Raw genomic sequence first — 23,761 nt, forward strand, 5'->3', positions numbered from 1 at the left:
GACTTTGGTCGCTGGCTGCATTAGTAGGAGGAGGAGATACACAGGTTCAGCACTTTCTGGTATGCTGTGAACACGGTCAGATCCAGGATTTTGAAAAGGGGGGTGCAGATGTGATACATCATCATCATATATAACACAACATGTTTTTCTCCAGTTAAAAAGAAGCTAGAGAATTTACTTTTATGCTAGGGACCTAGGGCTGTATTAATCAGTTTAAGATCAAAGCAAAAAACAAATATAACTTTATTGGAATTTGCATAGATTTGCTATCTCATACATTGTGTGTAAAAAACGTAACCAGCTAGGCAAAAAATAATCAAAAAAGATGTTGTTTCATAAGTCCTGTAGTCATTCAAATAAAATGTATATCTCTGTTTTACATTCATAAAACAATCTAGCTTTCTTGAGTATATTGGCAGTGTCTTCAGTGACTCATTAAAGGTTCTTTCCACACCTGAGTTAACATTTCCACACCTGAGTTATTGTTTTTAGCTAGAGTTAAAAACAATTTGCAGAGATGTAAACATAGGAGCTAGATTACCAGGAACAGCTAACAGACATAAGAATTCCACAAGGAAAGAAAGCTTAATTAGTGGAACATCAAGACCATTAAAAAAAGAGTGTCATTGACACCTGTGGAATGAAGAGTTTAGAACAGGGGTGGGCAAAATGTAGCCCGGGGGCCGGATGCAGCCTGCCAGCCCATACTATCCAGCCCATGGGGCCCCTAAAAAATGTAGAAAAGTAATATTAATCTGCCCTGAGCTGGCTGTCATGCAGCCTTCGATGGCTTGCTGAAACTCAGTAAGCAGCCCTCTGCCCAAAATAATTGCCTGCCCCTGGTTTAGAAGGAATCAGGCAGGTTATAATGAACCATGAAGTCAATTGACTCCCTCACTGCTGCCTGAATAGAAATGCTGCTGTCCCTCTCAGACAGTTGGTCTTAAACTTTAGGTGGAGCAGGAATCAAAGCAGGAGAGAGGGGAAGGTGCAACTGCACCAGTGCACCCCCACCCCAATGCCCGACCGGATCCTCCCCTGGCCATGAATTGTTTTCAGTTACCTTGAGAAAAACTGGAATAACCCCAGTATATTTATTATAACTTACTAGAGTGCACCAGGGTAGAATTTGACCCAAAGGCATTCTTCAGTGTAGCCAACTGACCTCAGTAGAAATTGTACTGATGTATAGAAAGCAGGTTTGAAGTCTGAGTCATAGAGCACGACATATTTACTGTTCTTATGTGCTTATAAACCAAGGGCAAAATCCTGTAGCCCTTGTTCACATTGATAGTCATATTTAGTTTATTGGGACTGAATGCACAAGGACGACAGGATTGACTCTTGAGGTTCACAAGACACACAAAGTCACAACGCTATCAAAAAGCAGAAGAGGCTGTGGTGGGGAAGTGTAATGTGTTTGAACAACAGGCAGATGAGATGTAGAGCAAGGCATGGAATTATTTTTGATAAAGTGAAGAAGGTAAGAATGAAATCTCTTGAGGAGTTTGGTTGGCATCATCCAGAATATAACCCATTAGCGGAGGGTTTTTAATCCAGCAAACAAAAGCATAACAGTTCAGTAGGTTCTAGTTTGGAGCTAGACAATTCCAAGATAGAAATAAGAAACATTATTTTTTTTAACAGTTAGTAAAATCAACCACTTCAGCAATTTACTAAAGTGTGATTCTCAATCATTTAAAGTCTTTAGATCAGGCCTGGGTTGTCTTTCTCAAAGAAGCATTCTAACTCAGTCAGAAATTAAGGGCTTGATATGGAGAAATTACCAGGGGAGGCTTTATGGCCTCTGTTATCCAGATGACTGGACTAGAGGATCATAATGGTGTCTTCTGGCTTTAAAGGGTTTGAATCTGTATGTCCATTAAGCCCTTTTAAGAAGGTTAGTAATTGGCAGCAGACTCAAAACAAATGATAAGCAAATCTCAAGAGGTTTGGAAATATCAAGTTTGAAGGCTTATGTAAACCTGGCAGGTCTGTAAAACAGGACTCAAAACCATGTCCAAACAGGTTACCCGGTGTCACTGTGTCCTTTGTAAGGAATTGGGAAATGTAGAAGAGAATGGAAATGGCAAATGATGAAGAAGACTGTAACAGTGCACCAGCCCCAGATCCTGTTATGGTCTGGGCAAGCCTGCTGGACCAGAGCCTTCACGGGGTCTTACTGGGAGAGAGGGGCATTGTGGTGTGCATGAGTGGGCCATGGTGACAAATCCCTATGAGGCTAGTGGACGCAGAAGAAGCCAGCTGGAGCAAGTCCCACCCAGCTAGTAGGAGTTGCCTTCCATTAGCCCTGAGTATTCTTCTGGAAGTTAAAGGAGATGATTTTCAGATTGGAATCGCCTGGTAAGGGGAACACACAGGAAGCAGCACAATCCATGCAAGCTACATGGAGACATGACACTGGAACCAGAGCCAGCACAAAACCTGGGATCAGGGCTTAGTCAGAGCCCTGGAACACAAGAGGCTGGCAAATTGAAGGGAGTGCCTGGAGATCCCTGACTGGGAATCAGAGCCAGCCTGGACCACAGGTAATAAAGATCCATTGACTGCTAGGGCATGGAAAAGAAAGCCAGCAGGAGACAGAGAGAGAGACAGAGAGACAGGCCTGTGTGCAACCTGAAAGTCATGATGCTCAGGGCCAGGAATTAAGATGGACTTGCATTGAGGGGTAGGAAAAACCCTAGGGCAAAGGAAAGAAATAATGGAGGCAAACCTAGGACCACACCTTAGGTACTTAACTTGACCTTTAGCAGTCCTGGTGATCACAACCAACCAGACCAGAAAATCAGGTGTCCGTGGGTGAAGCAGATTCCACTCCAGCTGGGCAACACAAACTTACCTAAAGTGGGAAAATGCCAAGGTCAACATAAAGCAAAGGATTTTACATCCCCATTGGAAGCAAGGCTGTTTAATTGAGGCTTGTGGGCCAGAAGAGGCCTGGGCTGAAACCCAGGGAATGCCTGGGATTTGGCTACCAGCTGAAATACCATCAAGGTATAGAAAGGAACAGGATGTAGGAGACGGAGAAGCCCTGCGAAGAGTATGACTGACCTAGAGCAATATTGTTGATTATTGGCAGCATCTTACTTCCCTCCTTTCTTATTATTACAACATCAAAGTGTGGGAGGAAAGAGAAGAGGAGACCGGTGGTGATTGAGCAGTCAAAACGTCGTTGAGACATCCTCTTACAAAGACAATTCTGCCAATTTTCGTAATCTCCTGAATCTTTCTTCTAGACCAGACCCTCAACTGATGCAGCTCTACTGGTTTTAATGGACAATTTATACCAGATGAAGTCTGATTTTCTGCTTTGCTTCAGACTGAGTTTTGAAAGGCCCTCTCAGTTCATTGGTATATGCCTAACTGAGACAAGAGGCAGTGAAGTAGAGTTCTAGGTTTAGGGAACATCTTGATAATAAATGTCTAGCTCTTCCCTGTATATCTCAAAGTGCTGTAAAAAGGAGGGCAGTATATTGTATTGTCAGGGGAGGAAACAAGTGGGGGTGCAATTTACATAAGATCATCGTGGTAGGCTCTTGGCAGAGCGAGAAATAAAACAGAGGTCGTGCAAGTCCCTTCAGGCCACACTGCTTCTTTTTGTGAGCAGGGTACCTTAGCTACAGCTCATCTCAGAAACCTAGCCTGTCACAGATTGGGTGCCCTGTCTGCCATAGATAGATTAGACTTCCATTTTCATTAGTTCTTTCCTACCTCCTTCCTGCTTCATTTTTTAGTCTCTGCCATTTAATTTATGCTTTGTCTTTTCATTTTTAAAAAAATTTAAATGTTGTCTTCCCCTTTTTTATCCTTTTCTTTTTTATTGTCTCTTAAGAAGGAGTGTTACCAGACTTACTATTACACTTTAGGTAGTGGCACTGAATTCATAAATGCTTGAATAGGAATAGTCCGTTCTATGAAGAGAGCATTTATTGAGCACAACAATTTGCAATTTCAAGCATAAAACAAAGAACAGGAGAAAAATTCCACCTAAACTAAGACACAGCCCAGTAAGACGCAGTGACAGCACACAACTTAGCCTAACTTAAAATGCAACATAAGAAGCCAAAAAGGAACAGAAAGCCTTGAATAGATCTGACTTAATCCTGAGGGCAGAGTGTCTCCTTGTAGCCAGGTATTCAGAAAGTCTTTCTGCAGTGTCTGCAGGTCTTCTTAAGTAATGAGGAGGAGATCCCTTAGGCCTCATCTTTACCTGGGTTTTTATAGGCGAATCTGCACCCCCACCTGCCTCTTGGGTGCTTTGACCATAGCATGCTTTTCACATTTGTCATGTACCGCATACATCTCATGATTCTTATGTGTTCAGTGTTTCCCTGTTCTCAGGTGTTGCAGTCTTTTGCCTCTTACAGCTTCTGCTTTGAAATGTAAATGTAGCTCTCTGCTTTCTCAGGTCACACCAGCCCACTTAAGCAGTTGACCCTCCCCTAGTATTTCAGGTCTGTTACCTAGCTCCAGAATCAGTTAAAGGGCCCACACCTGTGATGACTATGCCAGGTCTTTCCCAACAGGAGGAATGAGGACACAAAGCCAATAACATTGAGGATGAGTTTTCAAACACTGCTCATTCCAGTAGGCTAAGAATCAGGCTTAACCAGCTTCCTGCCCTTATACCCAGCCCTCAGCAGTGTGGCATACTTGTCACTATAGACACAGCAAAGTCCACAGTTTGAAGAGCACTGGAGAAATGTAAAGACAGGCCCAGAACAGGAGGGTCACCAGAGTGAATGCAGTAACATTCCCACTGCCTGCCCACCATCAAAAAGTAGATGTCAGCATCTGTATCTGTGGTGTGCCTACACTGCCAAATGGAAGTGTGATTGCAATGTGGGTATCGAGCCTGTGCTAGCTGTAATCTAGCTAGTTGGGGTGACATCAGCAGGGAAGAGGCAACGGTATGGACATTAGTGCAGGCTCAGAGCCCAAATACATCCTTTGGGTCCCTGGAGATATCTGGACTGGCTACGCATTATCCATGCTCAGTAGACGCATTCACAGCACTTACACCTTCATGCCCTGGTATGTGGAGATTGATCCAGCGTGGTATGAATAAGTCTCCAAACCGCTTCCAAGGCTGGACCCAATCTCATCATAACCACTCGTCAAGACCATCTATGAAAAATGGTTCTTCCGTATTCACCTATGTGAGTGTGAGGAGAGCAAATGGAGATGCTGGTGACATAGGTCCTACTTTAGATGGGAAAATGACTATGCTACGGAGGCTGGTATAAACATAATGGGCCTTCCAACTTACCATCACTGCTGACCCTGACAGTCCTTGGTGTATGGTGGTGGCACTTAAACAGTTCCCTCTTTAACATGCAGAATGCAACTCATCCTATATTTTGCAATGCCCATTGCTCCATCTGTGCAGCAATGTACTGAGCAGAATGCAGTGAACTTCGAGACAGAGTGCAAACATATTTATGCAGGAAAATGAGAAAATATTTGCAGAAGGGTCACAGCACGTCTGTGGCACTGCACAGAGCATCAACCCTAGCCAGTCCTTTAAAGGTTAACTTTTAGGTGCTGATTTGGGCCAGTAAAACCTTCCGGGCTTGTTTATACCACAGTGGTGGCCTGTTCTGATGCTATCAGGCCTGAAAGTACTGTGCTGCCTCTGAGCTGCAGCAGCACCTGCTAGCTAGATGAGCTGCTGGTGGGCCCTGAGCTATGGGAGGACCTGGGGGGGCAGGGCCTCCTGGAGCCTCCTGAGTGGGCAGCTAGCTAGCAGCTGCTGCCCCAGCTCGGAGGCAGCATCCAGCCCAATCAAACTCTTCCCCGAGTCCGAGCTGGGGCAGCATCTAGCCCGTTAGTAGCCCACCCGGGCAGCCCCAAGGGGCACCGCTGCCAGAGAAGGAAGGACCGGGGGCCCTGCAGATCAAGGGCCACTGGGAGCTTGGCCCCTGGCTGCAGGAGATGCAGGCAGGCTCTGAAAAAAATAAAGAAAAAAGGATCAGGACCCTCACTGTAACAGTGATGGAAACCCCTAAAGTGAAATGGTGGAATTTTAATCATTGCAATTAAAAACCCACCATTTCAATTTAAGGCACTAAACTCCTGTCGTGTGTACAAACACCCCTTTATTGCAAACTATAAAACCCATGTATTTGAGTAGGTATTTGTGAGGGGCTGCATAGGTGGGGAATTTGTAGACAGAGGCTAATGTTTGCAGAAGTGGGGAGAGGGGCATTTAGGGTTGTTTAGCCAGGCAGTTTCTGTGTAAAGTTTTCTACTGCTGTGTTTTGTATGTGTTTGAGTTCTCCAATTTCCAAGAATCAGTTAGATTGGGTACTGGTAACAATCTGGCTGTGTCATCATAGAGTTCACTGCAGGCTGCAAAACCTGCCTGAAAAGCAGGTAAATTAGCCTATGCCAAGCTCTACATTGCTGTGACTTGACTTCTATCTATGCCCAGGCTAGTTCAGGCATCTCTGCAGTCACAGGAATGCTTGTAGTGTAGACGCTCCCTTAGTCTCTTCGTGCCTCAGGTCCTCCTGAGATAGCAGGGGACTAAATGCAATGAGCAGCAAAGTACTTTATATGTTCCTGTAGCATTATGAGTGCTTCCTAGCCTCCCTAAAATTGAGGGAAATGCCTTTCTATCTGTTGCATAGAGGAGGACCTGAGGCATGAAGAGGCATGAACATCTACACGTTCATTAATGTTCAGTGCCTACTGTGCATTTAAATTTTGTACTTGCAAAAGGAAGTACTAAATAAATGCACAGTAGGCTGCCCTGCTGTGCATTAGCGTGATCACATGCTTTTTTGGTGACAATGCACAGTAGACTAATGCTACTGCACGTTAGCCTAATAGCACAGTTTTTGCTGTGACACTGTAATGCACAGTCAATCAATTCATTGCATGAAGCTTCTCGTGTAGACACTCCCAGTATCACATAAATAGTTATATATGTATAATAGTAAATGGATTTATTGCTTCAGCTTGTAAAACATACATGTAGGTGCCCATCCTGGGCTAACCCACAAATGACTGGATGGATTCTCACAGCACCTGTTAGACAGAAAATTATTGCCCTCTCCATGTGACAGAGGAGGAAGCAAAGGTGAGATCTTCAGCGGGCATATTCTGGTTTAGCTCCACTGAAGTCAAAAGAGGAGCTTTTGATGAGTTACATCAGCTGAGAACAGGGCTGGCATAACCATCCAGGCAGCACAAGCAGCTGCTTAGAGCAGCAAATTCTAGGGGGCGGCAAAAACCGTGTTGTCAGTGCTGGTGCTCTGGGAGGGCAGGCAGTGCGTGGGTTCAACGGGGGCCAGGCTTGACATGACACTGCCACAGCAGCAGAGCAGGCTGTAGCGCAGTTGGGTGCTGGGCAGGGACAGCATGAAGAGGAACAGGAAACCTCTGCATGAGCCTGGGAGATGGTCCTTGGCCCGGCCCTATTGCTTTGGCTCCATGGGGCTGGGGTGCAGGGTATGGTGCTGCACCACTGCCAGTGCATGGGGGACTCCACGCAGGCTCCCTGGGTGGTGCTGCTGCAGTCAGGGCTATGGCGGGTTGGGGCATAGTAGTGCAGGGCCGTGCCCGGTGTCCTGAGGCACCAGGGACGTGGCAGCAGTTGTCCCTGCACGCCCCACTTCTAGGCAGGGATAACCCAGCCAGGGAGAACCCGGGTGTCTCTGCACATTGCCCCTGTCCACAGCAGCTGCCTGCGGCTCTGGCTTTGTGGCTGCTATCCCTGGCATCCGCCTCCCCAGTAATCTGCTGGCAGATGTAGGTGTGGGGGCTCCAGTTGGCCGGCTCCAAGCTCCAGCAGTCTCCCATCTCAGGAAATGCTGGGGCAGAGCCAGCTGGAGCTGCTATTTAAGGGGCTGCCTGATGTCAGCTTCTCCTGGAACAGAAGAGAGGGCAGCACAATCTTGTTTGCCTGAGGCAAGATAAATCCTTGCATCAGCCCTGGCTGTGAATCTACACGATAAAGGAAAAATCTCTCCCAGAGCCACAAAGGGTTGAACAGGATTAAAACTCAGAAGAGCTCCTGGTTCTCTGTCACGTCTCCAGACACCAGACCATGTTGCATCTCTAGAACCTGGTATAAACCAGGAAAGTAACAGCTGCATATAAGCACAGAGAACTGGAGTTGTACAACTTGGAGAAAGTCTTCTGGGCTTCCTCACGGAGCTGTGCCCACCAGTATCCTCTGGCAGGGTATCCAACGGCTACTCAGCTTTTCCAGGTCATGAAGGGAAGCACAGACCCATAAATGCAGCCCCAGGAAGATGGGTGGTTGATTAGCTGTCAACAGTATTAAATATTATCAAGAGGGACTTGAAATGCTGTGCAAGCACTCTAGAGATGGCAGAGCCCTGTTCAGTTTGCTGAGTGCCATACACTGATTTCATGCGATTCAAGGATTTAACCAGCTTATTGCCATTTACAAAGAGAACTTTCAGCAGACTGGAAGGGCTGCAAAATGCACATTCACAAACCCGGTGATATATGGGTCTAATAAGTGCCGCAAGATGAATGGAAAAGGCCCATGTCAACATGTTTGGCAGTTGTGATATACCTGGAGCTCGGGCCACTGGAAACAGCTGTCCCTGCTGTGTGCAGATGGAGAGGACTCCAGTGTCAAGCCAGCACTCAAATATACAGACACATAAATCAGCACAGTTTATTTATACACTGTTAAAGATGGGCTCAATTAGACTTGTACTGGGGCATCTGTTAGTGTTGCCATCTCCTATAAGGTGATGTGAATGGCTCTACCTGGACAGGTTGGCTGATGAGGCGGGAGTTCAGGAAAGGACTCTAAAAAGGCTGCGGCTGGTTTATTGGAGTTGCTCGTTGGATGCGGCAAAGGCTGGAGAGCAGGGTCGGTGCGCTGAGGATGTTTTCTGGAAACTGTTGTGTGAACAAAGGTTCTTCCTCTCTCCTCAGAGGACTCCGATTCTGAGGATGATTCCCTTCGCCCAAACACTGGGCGATGACGTGGCTTGACATTCAGTTGGTGATCACCAGTTGGCTTCTGAGTTTGTGTGGTCTGCTCTGGTCTGCCGGGAGCACATGTAGGATCTGGTTTGGCATCCAAAGCACCACTGGCGTTACCCTGGGGAGCATCATTTGGACCCTAGCAAATATATACAAAGTACAACATTTTTAATTTTTAAACTGCAGCTCAAAAAAAAAAATAGTTTGGCTGGGATGATCTAGTTGGGGACGGTCCTGCTTTGAGCAAGGAGTTGGACTAGATCAGCGTTTCTCAACCCGAGGGGGTCACAAGAATATATGAACAGGTTGTGAACAAACTTAAAAAATAGATTCTCCTTTAAAGAAGTAAAATGTGGGAAACTGTAGGTCTTCCCGTGCAGGCTGGCAGAGTTTCAGCCTGCAAGGGGTGGCTTGGAGCCCCCCATGCCCCACACACCCACCCGATGCCCCGCACACCTACCCCCTGCCCCACACACTGCGGGGCTGGGGCCTGGGGGTGTGGGATAGTGGGTTGGGAGTGAGGAGCACTGGGTCAGGACTGGCCACTGATGTTTACAAATAGGTCCTGGTACAAAAAAAGTTGAGAACCATTGGATTAGATGATCTCCTGAGGTCCTTTCCAGCCCTAATTTTCTATGATTATGTGATTCTGTGAATTTCTAGTCTGTACAACCAGTGGTTCCTTCCACTATTTCCTGTTTGGCTGAGTTAGGATATAGAGAAGTGAACAAATTAATAGCGAGTTAAAAGGGAGTGGGGATGTATCATTCATCAGCAGCACTGTAGGAAATTTCTGTGTGTCCGCTCTTACCTTATACGGGAAATCTAACCGGGGCAGTTTAGCCCACAGTGAAATTGTGTTCAATTGCTACAGTTTAGTTTCCGCTTACCAAGAGGTAAAAGCCAGGCAAGTACACAATTATCACAGAGCAACTCCCTGTTTAGCTCACTTGCATTTGTTTGTCCTTAGATTTGAGTCACCGGGCTAGATCCTCAGGGGGTAAACTGGGGTAGGGACTTTGGTTCAACCTGCCTAATTACACCAGCTGAGAACCTGGCCCATTAGTTATCAATTCTCTCCAGGCCACACTGAATTCCTCCGGTTGCCTCTGTTCCATATCAGACTCACAGCATACTAAAGGATTTCTAAAGCTTTTGCAGTTACAATTTGGGTATCTTTGAGCAAACTACAGAGATTAGTTCATCCAGGTGAAGAGTCCATTTTCCACCCCAGAATCTATTTTTAATGGGCACCGGTTAAAACCGCTCAAGTTGTATTACCCGCTTCTTCTTGTGTTCCTTCCCTAATCACATTCATCACCCCGCTGAGCAAGCAGGAGGGCAAGGGCTGCTTTGGAGCTCCCCGGTACTGCTCCTCCGTGCCTTGGAGGGCTTGCTGTTGCGTGACCCGGGCCTACCTCGCTTCAGGAGCCGTGTGAACTTTCTGGGCTGGGGGAGCAGAGGAGCAGGACTCAAAAAGTTAGCCAAGTGGTTAACACAGGGCAGCATTTCAGGGCACTGCATTCACAGCTGGTGCTTTCTGTAGGGGTGGGGAGGTTTGTGGGGAGGTGGTACTTCTACTGAAATCTCAAGACCAAAGTCAGCAGTCTTAGTTCAGAGGCCACTAAAAGCTGAGATATTTTCTCACTCACTGGGCATGACCAACGTGCAGTTGTTGCTATGCAGTCATTTGGTATTTGCATAACCAAGTACTAAATAACTAAATAACCCTGTCCTGACATGGTTGCCTAGTGATGCTTACTGCGCAGTAGCTCGTTACTGCTGTGCAGTAGCGTCACATCGCGGCTCGTGTCTGGTGACACTGTTGCGCAGTAGTAACGAGCTACTGTGGAATAAACGGCTTGTGTAGACACAGCCACTGAGAAGTTCAGTCCAAGGAAGATCTCATCTGGCTCCTCAATGCCCAGTAGAAACGAGGTCCTTAGCTGTGGTCACAGGAAAGGTGGACACGGGAAAAGTGCAACGTGGACAACTGTCCAAGTAGTCACTGCAGGGCAAGAGAATGAGCTGACCTCTATTAAGCCCATGGACAAAGGGTTACATCCCAGTCCCACTGAAGTCACTAGCTAAGCTCCCTTGCACTCCAGTTATGTTGGTTCGGACCCCAGATGAAATTATGTTGCGTGAGAGACTTGATGGAACTTCAGAGCAAGAAATAAAATAAGCCAGGGAGTAAGTGGGTGTGCAGCTCCTGTGATATGAAATATAGTATTGATTCTGTGTTCAGCAGCTCAGGCTCTCCTGAATCTTAGCTTTTAATAATTCATATAGGCCAAAACAGAAAGGTGTTTTTTTGGTTGGATGCATATAACAACCAGTGATGCATGAAAAGCTTGTGCTAATGCTGGCCTGATGGACCTGATCTGGGAAGGGGGTCAGGGGAAGAATTCCATCAGGAGGGCTGCCAATTTGGCACCTTTCATAAGCAAGACTTTCTTGCAAATTAAAAAAATAATAAAGGAAAGAAATCAATGCTCTTAAATTCCTGGCTCTAACCTAATCAAGGGTGAGGATCTCTGAGGGCCTCACTTCAAATGCCTAAAAGGTCTTCTTGTTTTGGTAACATGGAGAGAACTGGTCCACTTTTCTGCCTTACATCACAGAACTCATTTCTGAGCAATCAGACAGGCACTGTACCGTACTGCAAAATTAAATCTCTCCTGGCTTTACACTTGATTAAGTAGCTTACCTTTGGTTCATAGAGTTCGCAAGAGGCCTCAACATCAGCGCCGTCCTTTATATAGACGTCACCAACACAGAAACCTGTCCGCTAGGAGGGAAAAATGTACACGCTTGAAATGTCACCTAGCTGGAGGGGCCTCCCATCAAAAGCAAAGCAGCCTTTGCCAGCAGTGACTGCTTCCCTACATAGCATTTCCCGGCCCTTACAGCATTGCACAAGAACACACCCAGGCCCTAACAAGTTAATTAAAAAAAGAAGCAGTGGCAAGTCCAGTCCTTCTGACTGAAGGCTTGGCAAATTTTCTTGACACCTAGGAAACAGGGTCAACGTCTCAGCTGGAGATCGTGGATCCACTGACTTCAGTGCAGCATCTTTTCTGCCCTGGGTCTATGTCAGAAGCAGCTAGATAATTACAAAACAGTGGAAATCTGAAATTTATACCATTTGGCTGTATATGTAGGTAAGTAGTATACATCCAATGAGCACTAAAGAGCTATAGCCTTACTACAGAACTATAGCAGTGGTTTTCAACCTCTTTGGACCTTTTGGTACCCCTTAGGCACCCCTCATTGGACTCAAGGCACCTCTCCATAACTTTGTGAATTGAGTGGCACTCAGGTTCAACAGCTAATTTAAATATAGAATTACAGAATTAGAGAGAAATTAGGGTTGGAAGGGACCTCAGGGGGTCACATCTAGTTCAACCCTCTTCTCAAAGCAGGACCATGCCCAACTAGATCATTCTAGCCAGGGCTTTGTCAGGCCAGGCTTTTAAAAGGTTGAAGAATAGAGATCCTCTCTAGGTAATCCATTGCAGTGTTCACCACCCTCCTAGTAAGAATTTTTATTCCTAATATCCAACCTAAACTTTCCTTGCTGCAACTTGAGCCCATCGCTCCTTGTCCTGTCATCTGCCCCCACTGAGAACAGTCCAGCTCCATCCTCTTTGCAACCCACCTGCAGGGAGTTAAAAGTTGCTACCAAATCCCCCCTCAGTTTTCTCTTCAGCAGACTAAATCAGCCTAGGTCCCTCAGCCTCCCCTCATTAGCCATGTCCCCCAGCCCCTGAACCGTTTTCGTTGCTCTCCGCTGGACTCTCTCCAATTTGTCCACATCCTCTCTGTAGTGGGGGCCCAAAACTGGACACAGGACTCCAGATGTGGCCTCCCCAGTGCAGAATAGAGGGGAATAATTTCTTCCCTCAATCTGCTGGCAGCGCTTTCACTAATGCAGCCCAGGATGCTGTTAGTCTTCTTGGCCACGATATTACACTATTTACCCCCGGGCTAGGAAGCTGGGGTAGGGGATCCTTCAGGCAGGGACAAGTTTAAGCCTGCATTTCTCTACTTAGCTTATCTGCTTGCTTACCTCTTCACACCTCACTTACCTCCTCATACCTCACAGCACCCTGTAAACGATGTGTTGGCACCCCAGAGTGCCCTGGCACCTTGGCTTAGAATCACTGAACAGCAGAAGTAGAAAACTATACTAATATTATTTTTAACATATTTCGTCTTTGCGTTTTTTTAAACAGAAGAGTCCTTAAGGGAAGGAAGGCTGCTCTTGTCCTTTGGGTATAGGACTTGGCGCTGAGAGGTCTGGGTATCATTCCCTGCCAAATTAGTTGGGTTACCTTAAGTAAGTCTCATGCAGCTGAATATCCCAAAACAGCCATTGATATGGGATGGGGAGGGGGAGGAGCGCTAGGATTTTGGATACCCAGCTTGATCCACTGCTTTCCTTGACCTGGATCCCTCTGCCCCTTTTTACCTGTTGTAAAACAGATATGACAATAATGATCTAGTTCCCAGGGGGGCCATGAGGGCAAGTCAGTGATTTTTGCAAAGCTCATTGAGATCTTTAGAGGGAAGAAGGTAATAAAAGTGCATAATAATAATATTATAACAAGACGTATGGTGTGGTCTGAAGCCAGCTGAAATTAAGGGAAGCCTTTCCTTTGACTTTTATTGGATTTTGGATCTGATCTTTAATCCTCAATGTTTATCTATAAAACTTAAAATAAATATGTGAATATTTAATGTTTCCTATTCAGAAATGCAGATATACAGGTTTGCTTCTTTAAGCATTGAAAGTATTTTGTACCCCATTCCTTCTGGCCTGAAAACATTTTCTGACATTTTAAGACCTGAGGAAGGACGCTTGATGCCTGAAAGTTTGTGCGACAGCTCTCCCAGCTAGACAGTTGGTCCAATAAAAGATATCACAAAAAATCGTCACCATTGAGACACTAGCTAGTAGCTACATAGCAGAGCAGATGAAAACGGGGGAAAATCACAGACATTTCAGCAAATCTTTTTTTATAACCATGCAATGATTCATTTTGAAAGCTGTACATGAGGTTGTTAAAAACTCTTTTAAGTTTTTTAAGGCATCCTCCTATGAGAGTAATAAATAGGCACAAAGCAAAAAGAAAACCAACAAAAAAATCCCCTAAAAAACAAAATCCGCCTCACAGAACAGCTGTCTTTTTTTATTTGAAGTTTCCATCAACACCTTTTTAGGGATGGCTTTGAAAGCCCACAAATGTTTTATTAAAGGCTCTTCTGTTCAGGGACCGTTCTGCTGCTTGTCCTTTCTCATAGGGAAGGTCTGTAATCGAGTGGATGGAAACCTTCTTTTGAAATGTGTTCTAGTCTGAAAATGCCAATTCATTAAAAATATTTTTTAAAATATCTCCACTTTGATAAATACCCAATGGAAGTAATCTGGTCTCCCATCAGTTTGCTCAGGACTCCAGAGCCCGCAGTGCTGTGAGCCTTGATTCAACTGAATGGAGTCTGAAAGTCCTGCGAACTCCGACTTTTGAGCTCTGCTACAGATATTGATGCCATCGATTTGGGAGCTCCAGCTGGCAGCTGATGGGGAGCCAGGAGCCTGGAACCCCTAGGAACCATAGCAAGTGGGGGGAGCCTGACAGCTTAGCTCCCAGGAACCATTTTGCTTATTTAAAAACATTTCTTTTCCCATCCAAAGGAAATGTAGGGACTTCTACATCTTGTTCCAAAGTGGAACGAGGGTTTGCAGAATTTCAGACTTTTCCATGCAATGCAAAGCCTGACTTTTCACCATCTTCACTTTGCAGAATTGCTCTGTTCCACTTCTCTTCTTGCACCTGAAACAGTTCTCATGGCTGAAGTGTCTGCGTCCTGTCCAGAAGTGCAGCAAGTGGCACAGCCAGCCTTTGTCATGAGCAACCTCTTTCTCTCCCCTTTCTTCCCAATGGGAAAATTCTCTGAGGTTTTTGTGTTAAGATGAGGGGTTTGGGATTGATTTGTCTTTTCTTCATTTCCTCTGACACACATTTTGGTTTGGCAGCTAGGACCAAGAGCAGATTTTCTGAGTTGGGGGTTTCCAGCCCTCTTTTGATTCTTGCCACAACTGGTTCAGCCCTGCCACATTAGCTTGTCTTTTTTTCCCCCTCAGCATTAATATCCCTGCAGTTCCCAAAGTTTGCTACTTTTTCAGCCTTGCTTTGAGGTCAGAGTTATATATGTTGCCATGAAACTATTACTGTACTGGGAAATGTTTGCATCAGCCCTGCAGATATTTCATGGGTCTCTTAATCTCTTACTCATTTAACTTGAAGGTTGCAGGAAAGCTCCATCAAAGACAGAATGGGTGGCAGCTCAGGAAGCAGATGCCTGTTGTGGTTGCAGCTTGTCCTTAAGTTTACCACTGAAGCCTGCAGCCTGAATTTCCAGCTGTCTTGGTTGCCCGGACTGATAATTACTTGCTATCCCAGAACCTAAATCTGTAATAGGCAATATGTCTCCATAAGGATGCAGAGCGGGGTGAGAATCCAGAGAAACAGATTGCATTGCAATAAGTGAACCCATATAACAAGTAACCAAAGAAATGCTCCCTTGATCAAACCACCCTCGTCTCACCCCAGTGAATGACACACCAGCATAAGGAATTTTAAGACAATTTACAGTTTGCACATGTGCTGGGAATGGCAATGCTGTTTCTATTAAAATCGGACTGATACATCAGGACACAATGACATGTAACGGGAGTCCAGTGAGGTGTTGGAAACCACCTGCACACAGAACAGTCACACAATCACTGAGCATGGGGAAGGAACAAAATGGGGCAGCCATCAATTCCCAAATGACTGGGAGCTCCTGAAACAGAAACACCTGCAATTAAAATACAGAAAGCATACAAAGCACCAGCCATCATGAGCCATGTAGACTGTGTTGGCATTATGTGAGTAGCCACTGACCTATCTCTCCATTTAAAAGTAAAAGACTCATGGTCAGAGTGCTTGAAACACACAACATGAGCTGCTTCTACTCACAGCTGTTTCAGGAGACTTAAATGTGCAGCTTCTCCCGATGCTGTCACGGCCTTTGATGCAGTCAGTCTCTTTGATGGTGAATTCTACGTGGAAATCCTGGCCGGGCTGAGTCAAAGTCTGAAACGTACCAAAGCAGCATTAGGAGAACCGGCCATACTTCACTGAATCATCGAAAATTAAGGTTGGAAGGGACCTTGGGAGGTCACATCTAGTCCAACCCCTGCTCAAAGTAGGGCCAACCCCAACTAGATCTTCCCAGCTACAGCTTCGTCTAGACGGGTCTTAAAAACCTGACCCTTCCACTTCTGCTGAAATGACACGCTCGTGGTGGGACATCTCCCAAAACCAAGTTCTTTGGCATAAGCAGGGGTCTTTCCTGCTGAGGTCAGTGGAAGGAACAGTGAGCGTGCATGGTGAAGCTGGACTGGGTCTATAGGGTAGCCCTATGCAGCACAGACACAGCAGGTACAGTAGGCCGTATGGAATGCAGCTGACAGCGATAGCGCTTTACTGCCTGAACTAGCTCAGGTATGGGGCTTCACTGCGCTGTGCAGACACAGCTGTAGTTCGTTAAGAGATTGGGACGGCCTGTGAGAACACGCAGTTGCTGTTTAGACATAACAGGACAGCGTTGGGGAAATGACTTCTCCATTTGCATTTGCAGATTTGCAGCAACGGTAGCCAGGCCTGTGCTGCTGTGACCCATGGTGAGAGCACTGATGGAGGTCACCATGGGGGGTGCTGAAAATGAAGGTTGTTTTTTCCAACACCGGTGGGCCTAGAAGTTACTTCGGCTTGAGACACTGCTGAGAGGATGTGGTGAGCCACTCCAGACAGCCTCCCCCAGTTTTGACAAGTGGGCGTTAGTTTTCAAGGTGGGAAGGACAGAGTTGTTTTCTGACGGGACCGTGTGCCAGTCAGGTCCCCCTGCTTGCTTGCACACCCGTGCTTGCTCACTGCCACACTTCAGTCATGCAGCTGAAAAAACAGGAGTAAAAAAAGAGAACGAAGTGGCAAAACCAGAGAAAAAAGAGAAAATATTTTAGTTGTCATTTCAAGCCGGGGCACTTTTGTTTTCTCTTTTCAGGAGATATTTTGTGTGTGTTGGGGTAAGGGAATTGGATCTTTTCTCATTATAACCTTAATTTAAATAAAATCGTGTTGATTCTTTCCTTAAGAAGGTAGAGAGTCACTTACTGAACTTAGGGCTCTGATGACTTTTGCTGCAGCAAAGTAGTGGGACTCATTGCTTTCTTCGTTGACTTTGTTAAGAGTCAGATTCACAGCCTTCATTGATTCCCAGCTGTCTGGAGTGATAAATGTGAGGCACTCCGGACAGATACTGGTGATATTCTCCTTAGCATCTAAAGGAAAAGGAGACACAAATGTTAGCTGCCTTGGCTGATTAGGCACTCAGGCAGTGTCACATTTGTATAGAGAGACATGTCATTTATTATATTTGTGAATGTGTTAAATCTCATAATGACTTATAAGCCTGAGCTGCATCTTGGTTCACGCTTTGTACCCTGACAATGCAAATGAAGTTAGTGTCTGTCAGGGATGGACCATAAATAACTGGTCTATAATACAGATCATATAGACGATGAATAAGTACATGGAACTGGCGAGAGTGGCCACCGCTTTTGTCCTCACTGCTTTATGAATAAGATGAGAGTGAATAACTAACCAGAGCCACGTCTCTGAGGCTAATGGACGTGGTCTTGGGCAACCTAGTTTGTTCCCCCAAAATCTCCTCTTACACATCTTGTACATCTTGTAGAGCTTAGCACCCCTCCCACTCTGCTGTCCTAGTCGTTGTTACTGTTGACAGCGTCACCCCCCTCCTTGCACCCCAGGCCTGTAACCAGGGCCAGGGGAGGGGGCATCTTTGATGCTTCTCTCATCCCCAGCTGTGTCTAACTTCTGTTCTCCTTCCTGCAAAATGTCCCAAGCCCCTTCATTTTCTCTCTGTCACTGAAGTGAAAACTCTTTTATCCAAATCCATCATCGTCTCTTATTTTGATTGATGAAATTTCCTTTCTAACACCTGCAGCAACCTGCTCAAGACCCCACCTACCAGAGCCACAGATCTCATCTCCCGAGTCCACTGCTGTGACCTAACGATCCTTTCTTTGAATGGCTCAAGAGCATCAAATCTGAGCTTCCTGCCCTTGTCTTCAAGGGCAAAATAACTGCACGTTGGCTCTTGACTCTCTTCCCATGGCTCCCCCCCTCCTCGCCCCGGTTAAAGATGCCTTGTGACATCATTTTCCAGTTTCCGAGTTAAATATCTGTGTTGCCTTCTCCACAGAGATCACTATTCCTTTGCTTTTCTCCAAAGCTACCCCCGCTCTGGGGTGAGATCCTTCCTGAAGATCCCTCCGAGCATTCCCTCTGAGCATGGCGTCCTCGGCTAGACTCGTCCTAAATCTCACCTGACATCAGGGAGGGGTAAAAACAGCCTTGCTGGCTGCGCTTATGATTAAAGGTTGAAAGATTTAGGCTTTGCTCCTGACTCTGCTGCGGGCTTCCTGTAATTACTCGAGTGAACCCCTTAAGTTCTCAGTGGCACCCCGCAACCTGGTAAAACAGCTCATCCTGTTTACCTGTGACGCAAAGGGAGGTGAGGCCCAGCTCGCACATGACATCCTAATATTAGCATTAAGAACAGACATGACTGCTTACAGCAGGTAAATCAAGTTAAAACAGCTGCAGGCCTGCTATGTGAGGTGGACAGTAATTTGAATTGCCACTAAGCAAAGCAAGCCACCGTCACAACATACACACAGTAACACAACCCCTAACTTTCTCCGTAATGAGGATGGGAACAGCTGAATCAACCTGACACACCTGTCAGGGTTAGCACGGTATAAATGGTGCCTTTGTTGCTGAATTCCACTTGGATGGTAAATGGGTAGCACTGTATGCCCAGTCCAGGTGCCCAGATTAGCTAGGGACCTTTTAAGTGTTGGAAGCTGTATTTTTATTAGTAGCACTTTCTACTTCACCTGGAGCTAAGCTGCAGTTGTAACCACGAGTTATAGCAGAGACATCAGGCTTGATGTGTACTATAGCACGGCAAGTCCCAGACACCTTCTAAAAGAAAATAAGTTCGTTGTAATAATAGTAGGTGTTACTTTCCATTGCTTCCATGACAAACCAGCCCATAAACATTTAATTTCATGGTGCGAAAAGAAGCTTTGCGCTATACGAGACAGATGGGGATACTGGTGACATTTTCAAAGCAGCCTAGCAGATTTAGCTAGACACCTTCCTCTTAGCTGAAAATCTCTCTCGGTGCATACTTTACTGTTTGCATTACAAATCGGCCCTGCACATAGGTTGATCTCACATTTTCAGGTTCAGTTTTAGGAAAAACAGCTTTTCCCCTGAATGTAAGAAGATAAGTACAGATGAAGAAGTCTTTAACTGCTCTTGATCTTCCAGAATCCCACAGGAGAATCAAATGAGCAAGAAAAGGCCTGAAGGGTTAAATGCACTAACATTTAAAATAAAACCTGCGCTGAAAAAAATTCTAGCTTCCTATTTTTATGCATGCCCCAAAATGCTGCAAGTCAGGGGCCCAATTAGAGGTCAACCCCACATATAAGTTGAGTGCCTATTTAGTTGTTCTTTTGGACAAAAGAAAGGTCTACTTATAATTGGAATATGGTAAATGTTAGCAGAGAAAAATAACGTTACGAGCTCAACAATATTTGAAAGCAAAGGATTATTAAAGCTACTTTTATACTACACGGTGACTAATTATCCACCACAGATTTTCAAGGCTTTTCAAGGTTGAAGTGGTAGATTAAAAGGCGGTTTTCTCCGATGACTGTGCAATTGCTTGTGTCCATCTCCTGACTCCTGCTATTGTCCTACATACTTCAGGTGGGGCAGGCTTGTGGAAATGCCACGTAAGAACAGATGAGATCCTCGCGCATTAGAGACGGGAAGCGCCACGCCATGGAAGTGCTAATGATGATCATTTATATTCAGGAGGCATTTTGTGGAAAGAGACTCAGATCTCCCATGTTCCTACTCCCTAATCAAAGACAACATTTAGCCAGGAAGAAATTCCACGCGCCAAAATTTCTGCAGCCTTTGGAGAGACAGAAGCTAGCGATCACTCAGATTGTTATTCCTTCCCAACTTTGATTTAGCACAGCACATCCCTTCTCAGCATCATCTGGCCAGGATTTGAACTCTCGCTAATGCCCAGGAGGGTCAACGTGTTAATATACTTAGCGTCAGTAGGCGCCGTTTCAAATAATACCGACGATGACAGATTGATGTTGGTAGCTCATTAGACAGTGCACTGACTGAGACATCACATTCCTTTCAACAAGACTAAGTCTGGACCATTTGCTCTTGTGCACAGAGGGAGGAGAAATATTTTTCTTTTTATCTTTCCTGCCCCTCCTGTGTCTCGGGTACATTTCAGAAATGCCAGCTATCAGACCTGTCATCGTCTATGGCTTTCTTAAGCTGAATAGCTCTGTCAAAACAACCCAGGCTTCAAGCAAAACCCGAAGCAGCCTGCATGAAACCATCTTACTGTTTCCACAAAAGGACGGATGTCACAGTCCTCCCAAGGTAAAGCACTTCTAATGTAACATTTGGTTTCCAGCACATCCAGATCCATGTAGTAAACTTTTCCTGCAGCCCCCTGAAAAAGGGAGGGAATAGGTTGTGAGCATGATGTTAGATGGTTTTACATTTATATAATGTTTCCCTCTGTCTCTAGACAGTGCTTTAGGGTGTGACTGCCCTCTGAATCAGAAGTCCCCAACCACCGGGCTGTAGCCGGGTACTGGGCCACAAAGGGTTGGCAGCCGTCGTGGCATGAGCTTTAACCACTGCTAGCAACATTTCAATGCCCAGGCCACGTGCATGCCATGCTGATTGTCTGGGCAAGAATGTCTTTGCTTGGCCAGTGACTGCAACTTTAGCTTTTGAAAATGGACCGTGGGATCAGCGAGGCTGTCATAGCTATTAACGTCTGGCTTGTCTCCTCCTTGTATTCTCGGCAGCTAGCTAGCTAATGTTAGCCAACTAGGATGATTTGTAGCTATTGTCTCCTCCTTTATTGATGATGTTCCTGATGTTCCTCACAACCCGTCCCCCCCACCCCACGTAAAAATTAAATTTAAATATGTAAATTAGATTGTTTCTATACCCGGTCCGCCAATATTTTTTGAGTGAGTTTGCCAGGCCACAAGATAAACAAGGTTGGGAACCATTGCTCTAAATAATAAGATACTCAGCATAATCTAGCTTAAACAGGGAGGCCTAAATCTGATACCACTTATAAAGCTCGTAAGTATGATTCTAGTCCTCTCCACTTCAAACCCTGAAAAAACATTAATGGAAAATGTTGGTGGGGCCTCCTCCTTGTTGCTTTTTTGTGGCATAGTTTTAAGACTAAGATGGAAGCATGTTACAAAAGCTGATGCTTTTGGGACATCAAGCAGGGTAGAATTGGATTGTGCACAGCCACCATAAAAGTGAAATAGCATTTGGGACCTCTTGTATGTGATACAAACCCCCAAGGTAGAGAGAAGTGTCAGAAGTAGACAGATGCTTACTCACATCCTGTCTCAGTACATGAGGATGGATTAGATGACCTTCTAAGGTCCCTTCCAGCCCTACCTTTCAGTGGTGTTACGATGCCATAAGTCGCCTTACAATACTATGAGTACTTTATACACAGAATAGTTAGCAGTTTTATCATCTAAATGATCTTACCAAACACCTACAAAGTAGTGAGGGAGCTATGACTATCCTCAGATAACTAGCACCAGTCCACAGAAGACTCATGGTCAGAGTCAGATTTACACCTCCTCCAACCCAAGTCCAAAGGTGTGTTGCCACTGACTTCAGCATGAGCAGGAATAACTCAAAGCAAAATACAAAATGTTTCACTCTTGGATTAAAAGACAGTGGTGTGTGGAACCCTTGATGTTCATATAGCTGTGAGCCTCATAACTACATGCAGAGAGAGCTCATCACTTTGTATAGGGATGCATCAATAAAATGATTAGAGCAACGGAAAAAAATCTTAGGCAATATGTAACACTGGAGTAAGTGTTATCATTCTAATACAGTAAGTGCCACGATTGGTCCGCTTGGATTACACTGCCAAACAATTAGTCTCTTAAAATGAGTACTTTGTTTATCAGTCTTTTCTCTGGTTCCCATCAGCATTAGGACATTAGGGCCCAACTTGCTATATTCAAAGCCAATTTCAGGGTGAGAGGCCCTAAGAGTCTTAACTGTACTCTGCTTTAGCAGGGAGCAGTGAAAAACGAAACTGGTAGTCTGGGATTTAAATAGATAGTTATAACTAGATTCAAATAGGGATTACATAAATTCATGAAGGAAGCTATTAAATTAAACAATCCAGGATATATCCACTGAGCATCCCTAAATCAATGATTATGATGCCAGGGAAAGTACAACAAGGAATATATCACTCAAGACATGCCCCATTTATGCCCCATTCATATACCCTTTCTCTAAAGCATCTACAAATTGCCATGGTTGGACACAGGATACTGGGCTAGATGGACCATCGGTCTGACTCAGTGTGGCACTTACGTTCTTACAAATGTCAGCTGTTTCCTGGGTTTGACCTCAGTTGTAGATGTCTTAAATAGAAAATAATCTTGGGCAAGATCAGCATTAATATTACACCTGACAGCAACTACTAACCTGGTGGCTCCCAAACACTCTATTGATTCTGTTTAAGCTGAGTTTGTAACCCTCAGTTCGATCTTCATTTATATAACTAATAGCCAAATGCGCTGTTTTCTCAGCAATTCTTGCATTACAGGGAACTGGATACAATGGAAGTAATGGGGTCCCGCCGTCTACCATCCACACACATGCTAGTAGCAGGATCAGCTTCATTATGTTGAAAAGTATCGTGGAACACTAGAGAGAAAGAAACCCAAGCATCGTGTTTGATTTGACAGTTGCAGGCAACCCAATAATAAGAGTAATAAAAATAATTACCCATAAAATCCTGAAATGATCTCCAGTGATGTTTGTTTTACGTGCATTGCAAAGTACCCTGTGCTAACTTTGCTTTAGTATCAAAAATAAACTGAGAGTAAATAATTAAGCCTTTGTGTTCAGTCTTGTTGCAGTACAATTTCAGTCGAGGAAAAAAGAAACAAACCATATCTCTTTTGCTGTGCCTGAGGGAGGGCAGAACATACTGTGGCTGGTTATAATAATGATGACTGGGGTATCACAACAGCTCTGCATCGATTAGAAATTGCCTTTATTATAAGACCCTAAGCCCTTTAAAAGTAATGTTGATGACAAGCTTAAAATACCAGGGAAGGTAATAACATTCTCGGCTCATTGATGCCTTGGTGTAAGTTAGACCCACATTAGTGATTATGTTCTTCCAGAGGTCCTAGATGATATTGGTAAAACATGATTGTGTCTGTTGATCATGATCTACCATGTTAGCGTCAGCCTACACTCATAAGGCGAGCTGTTAGGAAGGCCAAGGCGGACATAGAGCTCGGACTAGCGTCCAAGATTAAGGATAACAAAAAGTCCTTTTTCAAATATATTGGGAGGATGAAGAAGGTGCCGGGTAATGTGGGACCCCTGCAGGATACGCTGGGCAATCTGGTGGTTGCGTCAGAGGAGAAAGCGGACCTCTTTAACCAATTCTTCACCTCCGTTTTCTTGTGCAGGGACCGGGACTTCCCTGCTGTGATAGA

General features: G+C 45.2%; 1 protein-coding gene across 1 annotated transcript; it reads right to left on the reverse strand.

Moving 5' to 3' along the window:
- Positions 1-8,157: 8,157 nt before the first annotated feature.
- LOC109288038 (fetuin-B-like) lies at positions 8,158-23,122 on the reverse strand. The gene is made up of 8 exons (XM_019503372.1): positions 23,037-23,122; positions 22,734-22,955; positions 20,578-20,688; positions 19,028-19,115; positions 17,217-17,383; positions 16,020-16,136; positions 11,705-11,785; positions 8,158-9,133 (listed from the first exon to the last, which is right to left on the reverse strand). The coding sequence occupies exons 2-8, from the start codon at positions 22,929-22,931 to the stop codon at positions 8,747-8,749; spliced, it is 1,149 nt and encodes a 382-aa protein (XP_019358917.1). The 5' UTR covers positions 22,932-22,955; positions 23,037-23,122; the 3' UTR covers positions 8,158-8,746.
- Between the last annotated feature and the right edge of the window lie 639 nt (positions 23,123-23,761).

This window comes from Gavialis gangeticus, unplaced genomic scaffold, assembly GCF_001723915.1.
Source record: "Gavialis gangeticus isolate Ggan-Ray unplaced genomic scaffold, GavGan_comp1, whole genome shotgun sequence".
NCBI lineage: Eukaryota > Metazoa > Chordata > Crocodylia > Gavialidae > Gavialis > Gavialis gangeticus.